This window comes from Phaethon aethereus (genome assembly GCF_964289735.1).
Source record: "Phaethon aethereus genome assembly, chromosome: 8".
Taxonomy (NCBI): Eukaryota; Metazoa; Chordata; class Aves; order Phaethontiformes; family Phaethontidae; genus Phaethon; species Phaethon aethereus.
This window is the reverse complement of record NC_138584.1, coordinates 4,536,126-4,542,125: the sequence shown is the minus strand read 5'-3', so window position 1 is coordinate 4,542,125 and position 6,000 is coordinate 4,536,126. Positions and strand designations below refer to the sequence as shown.

The 6,000-nt window shown below is 55.9% G+C and overlaps 1 protein-coding gene across 2 annotated transcripts in view; it reads left to right on the top strand.

Moving 5' to 3' along the window:
- Window positions 1–342: 342 nt before the first annotated feature.
- The window catches only part of TNR (tenascin R), a gene marked incomplete at its 5' end in the record, with an annotated part of 28,838 nt that continues 23,180 nt past the window's right edge, over window positions 343–6,000 (top strand). For both annotated transcript variants that reach the window (XM_082003247.1, XM_082003246.1), the window contains 4 exons: window positions 343–838; window positions 3,962–4,438; window positions 4,879–5,142; window positions 5,788–5,903. In XM_082003247.1, the coding sequence (XP_081859373.1) occupies window positions 343–838; window positions 3,962–4,438; window positions 4,879–5,142; window positions 5,788–5,903 (1,353 nt within the window). The remainder of the gene's footprint in view (window positions 839–3,961; window positions 4,439–4,878; window positions 5,143–5,787; window positions 5,904–6,000) is intronic.

The following is a 6,000-nucleotide window of genomic DNA, read 5'->3' as shown; positions in this document are numbered from 1 at the left end:
GTGCTTTGTTAGTACCAGATTAACTGTCTCCTTTAAAAAAAAAAATAATAGCAACAAGAATCTGCCTCTGTCACTGTTCAAGGGGTATGGCAGGGTCTCCCCGCCAGTCATGGGCTCCACTTGGAGCTGATTTAGGCTCCACCAAAGCCAGCAGGACTGTGCATGGGTCAAGTCAGCCTCACATCTCTCTGGATGACTTTGCCCAGAGGGACTTGCCTCTCTAATCTGAGCACAGTTTCAGGGCTAAGAGCCAACCATGCTCTTTTTCTTCTGTGTCCCCAGGTCCTCCCTGCACTTGACTGACTGAGGCTGGCTTAGAAGGCTCTTCCTTCTCCCAAGAAAATGGGGACTGACAGTGAAAACCCAGTCCTGAGGAACGTACTCATCAGCTTCAACTTGCTTCTGCTGGGCGCTGTCCTCAAACCTTTCGAGTGCCGGCTGGAGGTGACAACAGAGCCGGCCGAGAGGCCGGCGGTGGATGAGGAGGGTGGCCTTGCCAACTGCAGCCCACCCATCAAAGAGCAGCCCATGGTCTTCCACCACATCTACAACATCAACATCCCCCTGGACAGTTGCTGCTCATCCATGTTTAAGTCTTCAGCTGAGGAGGTGAGTTCAGAAGACGACCGGCTGGCAGAGTATGCAGAGCAGACCTCCGACAGCGAGAGCCAGGTCACCTTCACCCACAGAATAAACTTTCCCAAGCAGGCCTGCAAGTGCTCCACCTCCCTCCCGTCCCTGCAGGAGCTGCTGAGCAGGATTGAGGTGCTGGAGAGGGAGGTTTCCATGCTCCGGGACCAATGCAACTCCAACTGCTGCCAAGAAAACGCAGCCACAGGTAGTAATGCCATCCTGTTAGCTCTTGTTGGGGACTGAGGGCTCGAGCGAAAGGCAGGAGAAATAAATACAAAGCTGGCGATGCCACTCGGAGTAGTGACAGAGGAAAACCTATGTTCACCCTTGGTGTGGCTGTGGCCTGGCTTAGGTCCTCCAAGGCAGGAAAATTGGCGGGAGGGATCTGGTCACTTGAGCTCCCATGCCCTGCTCGCTGCAGAAACCCTGTAACGGCCGGAGCTAAAGCCCCAGTACAGAGAAAATTACCATGGGGAGCGGGGAGCAGGGTCACCTTCCAACCCTGCAGCCCTTGCGACGCTGTTAGGACAACTCCGCCGCTGCGCGTGGGGCGGGAGGAGACATATCTGCTGCTCTCCTACGCTGTCCCTGGGCTGACGGCAGCACTGTGGGAGCCGGCAACAAACCCCTTCATCTTCTCTGTGGGAGGAGTGAACGTGTACGGAAAGCTGAGATTAAAAAAAAAAAAAAAAAAAAAGAGTAAAATATACAGGGAATAACTTCTGTTGCCATGAAAGAGGCAAAGAAAACACAACAAAGGCACACAACCATCAGCAGGATATTTCACCTGAATGACAGCTCTCCGAGAGCCCCCGTTAGGGTTACCCCAGCAAAGACAGCCCCTCGTTTCACCGCGGCCGCTCCCCAGCGCGGGCGAAGCCGCAGGCGGTGGAAGCGAGATGGGTTAAGAAAGGTTGGGGCTAGAGGCTGCGTTTCGGCAGCGCGGGAGCTGGCACACCGACGGTTTCCCTTAACGTCGCAGGGAGGTGGGTGAGAGGGACCGTCCCCAGGGGCATCCGTCCCTCGCGCAGCCCAGCCGGCACAGGGCATTTTTCCAGGAGAAAAGAGCTTTTCAGGCTGTCGTGGTTTAGCCCCAGCCGGCGACTAAGCACCACGCAGCCGCTCGCTCGCCTCCCCCTCCCCGCAGGTGGGATGGCAGAGAGAATCAGGAAAAAAACCTTGTGGGCTGAGATAAAAACAGTTGAATAGGACAGCAAAGGAAGAGGAAATAAATAATAATGATGATGATGATGATGATGATGATGATGATGATGGAATATACAAAAACAAGCGATGCACAACGCGGCAATCGCTCACCACCCGGTGATCGACAGCCCGTCCCCGAGCAGCGATTCCCACCCCCCGGCCAACTACAGTCTATATACTGAGCATGACGTTCTATGATATGGAATATCCTCTGGCCAGGCTGGGTCAGCTGTCCCGGCCGTGCTCCCTCCCAGCTCCCTGTGCACCCCCCCCTGCCAGCGGAGCACGGAAGCTGAAAAGTCCTTGGCTGAGGATAAGCACTACAACTACTTGGCAACAGCTAAAAATATCAACGTTATTCCCATACTAAATCCAAAACAGCACTATACCAGCTATGAAGAAGAAAATTAGCTCTGCCCCAGCTGAAATCAGGACACAGGCCAAGAACAACAACAGGGAGGAAGAAAAACCATAAGCAACTCTTTTTTCCCCCAATGCCCGCTGACTTTTTTTAAGTTTTGCAGATATCGGTGCGATTTTTTTTGGTGGAACCCCAACTCCTCTATGTTGAGGACCCATTAAAACGAAATGGGAGAGACCCACGCTCAGGTCAACAGAGTTGGACCAAGGGTGCGTGGGCTGGGGAGGGAGCGACCGGGACGGGCACACGCAGCGGGGCGGCTCGGGGTGACATCCCCCCCGCAGCCGGTGGAATTCCGTGCGCTTCCAGCCGCAGGCTCAGCCTGCCTCCCCTCCCGATGCCACAGCCATCAGCTGCCTTAAAAAAAAAAAAAAAAGAGGAAATGGAAAGCACCCGCACGCGCCACCGGCGTGCGCAACGCAAGGGTTAAAGTCACGTAGGAAACGCAATGGGAAAAACCTCTTTTAAAGGAGGTAACGTGAAATTCTGATGGGCCTATTTGTGTTACTTGCAGACGGTCCCATTTTTTTTTTTTAAACATTCATCGCTTGGTGAAGTTTCCACTCCGATCGCAGATGCGCTGAGCTAAAACTGGAGTAATTTCATTCATTTTTACAGGAGTTTCAATTCAAATGCACCACAGAGGAGATCAGGATCCCTACCCCACCACCCGAGGCATTTCCCCAGGGAAAGGCGCTCTCTTCCCAGCATTGGCAGTTTAGATGGGAAGCATCCTGAGAAGTAACACAAGCGGGTCCGTCTGGCACGGCGCATAACCGAGCCCCGTTTACATGAGCGTCTGCTGCACCCGCCGTAGGAAGAGCTGCTCGGGGAGCTCAGCTAGGATGGAAAACTCAGCTCAGGGACAAAAAGTCCTGCGGCTGGGGGGTCTTCGTGGTGCAGAGGTTTCCCAAGGGTTGGCGGAAGCACGGAAAGGATTTCTGTTCTTCCGCAGTTCATTACCCTAAGCTGGAGCTGTGGGTCTGTGTTGAGGGGCGAAAGAGGAGGTGTCAGCAATCTCAGAGTGACTGTGCCTTCGTCCCCGTGCGAAGCGGGGACGTTAGAGGTGGTGGCCATGGTAGCTGAATGCTTTCCTGCTTTCCCAAATCCGAGCACGCCCGAACGCGTGACACTTCGTGCAAAGCCAATGGCTCCATCTTAATCAGGCTTAATCAGGGATGAAGGTGACGACTTTGGGTACGTACCTGTTTCTTGTAGGAGAGGGAGTGAGCAGACTGGGACCTCTCACATGTAAAAAGGAACAGAGGGTGGAGAGGAGACAACAGGAGTCATGGCTGGTTCGCAGGGCTTGGCCAGGGAAGGTTTTTTCCTGGTGAGAGGTCTAGGGAGGTTTCCATCAACTGAGCACTGAGTTGAAGAAAAATCAAAGAGAGCACTTGCACCCCGGCAAGGCTGATGGCACCCATAGCCATGGAGGCCAGCATGCCTGAGGGGACAGACAGACTCCTGGGGACCCACCCAAGCCCCACCATGAGCCCAAATCACCAATTCTGCCCCTGCCAGCCCTAAAGCCACCAGCTCCCCAGAGCTGGGCGCACTCAACCAGAGGGAAGACCATCCCCTACTTGCCCCACATCTTGCCCCCCTTGCCCACAGCCCATCTACAGGCTGACCCAGGGCCAACACTGACCTTTCCCCACTTCCCACCCCGATCTGACCCTCGATCCCACGTCCTTGCAGGGCAGCTGGATTACACCCCGCAGTGCAGCGGCCACGGGAACTTCAGCCTGGAGTCGTGCAGCTGCGTGTGCATGGAGGGCTGGGCGGGCAGCAACTGCTCCGAGCCCCGCTGCCCCCGGGGCTGCTCCAGCCGCGGCGTCTGCCTGGAGGGCCAGTGCCTCTGCGACAACGACTACGGGGGCGAGGACTGCTCCCAGCTCCGCTGCCCCGCCGGCTGCGGCTCCCGCGGGCTCTGCGTGGACGGCGAGTGCGTCTGCGAGGAGGGTTTCGCCGGGGAGGACTGCTCTCAGCTGCGGTGCCCCCGTGACTGCTCGGGGAAGGGCCACTGCGCCAACGGCACGTGCATCTGCCGGGAGGGCTACGCCGGCGAGGACTGCGGGTGGCTGCACTGCCCCAGCGCCTGCAGCGGCCGCGGGGACTGCCAGGACGGTCTCTGCGTCTGCGAGGAAGGCTACGAAGGGCCGGACTGCTCGGCAGGTAGCGGGGGGCATGCGCGGGGAGAGACAGACCCTAATGTACGAGTAAGGGCTTCAAGGTGCCCAGCAGCACCACGAAGCCTGGGAGGAACCCATACCTGGCAGAGCGTGTCACATAGGACCTGCTCAGGCCCCGCAGTTTGACGGTCTCCCTGTCACCCCTGTCCCCAGAGATGTCACGGGCAAAAGTTTGGGAGCAGAGCAAAAAGTCAGCGAGGTCTGTCCCAACACCAGTGGTAAACCCTTGGTGCAACAGAAGCTGCAGTCAGGTTCTCCTGAGCCTTTGCTTTGCTATAGCATTTAATACAAGCACAGATAATCCCCAGCCCAAAGCCTGTGCCCGTGTCCCACCAGCAGACCCACGCACCCTTCCCCACGGCCGGGCGGGAGGATAAGCCACGCACCCCCTGATGCTCTCCTTACCTCTGTCCTTCCCATCAGTGGCTCCTCCTGAAAACCTGCGAGTGACAGGGATCAGCGACAGCTCCATCGAGCTGACGTGGGACAGCCCTGGAGCAGCCACCGAGTATGTCGTCTCGTACCAGCCGGTGGGGCCGGGGGGCACCCAGCTCCAGCAGCGGGTGCCCGGGGACTGGAGCAGCATCACCATCACAGAGCTGGAGCCAGGCGTTGCCTACAACATCAGCATCTACGCGGTCATCAGCAACGTCTTGAGCATCCCTGTTACCTCCAAGGTGATGACCAGTAAGTATCCTACTGTACTTGTCACTTGGTACGTGGCTAACCAGAGGTGATGCTCAAGCTGGCTCACATTTTCCATAAAAACCTTCTAGCAGCAGAAAATTGAGCCTTCGAAAAAAAATATTGGGGGTATTTTACTTATTATTTAATAAATTATTATTTCTTTATTAAATTATACATTTATATTTGTATGGGGATGTAGGAAAGGGGGAAACGTGTCCACTCTCTGCATAAAGACTCAATCCGGATGAAAACCCGAATGACTGAAAATCAAAGAAACCTTCAGTGTTTGACTGAAGCCCCTAGATCATGGCCCAAAACATCTTACACTTTTTTTCCTCACAGAAAATATTGCCATGTATCACAGAAGTCACAGGTTCTCCCTTTTGCAAGCCCGTCGCCCTGTTTGCGTGGTGCAGTTGGGTGCAACGCAAAGGGATGCTGTGGTGTCCAGCAGCCCAGGCATTTCCCTCCTCTTCCTCTAACCCGCCCGGCGGGGGGACAAAGGGGCAATGGTTCTGCTAACAGCTACCAGCAGGGTCCCATTTTCATCATCCAGACAACGAAAGAGCTGCAGGGAGCAGGGTGGGGGCAAGCGGCACCCGAGCACCCGTCCTGCTCTGCTCACCGCCTTCTGCTCCCTTCCAGACCTCGCCACGCCGCAGGGGCTGAAGTTCAAGACCGTCACGGAGACGACGGCGGAGGTGCAGTGGGAGCCGTTCTCCTTCCCCTTTGACGGCTGGGAGATCAGCTTCATCCCCAAGGTACCTCCATCACATGCACAGCATCGCAGGCTACACCCGGTCATCCTAAAAACACTGAGCAAGCTGTTCCAAAATTAGCTCCCCCCCAGAAAAAAAC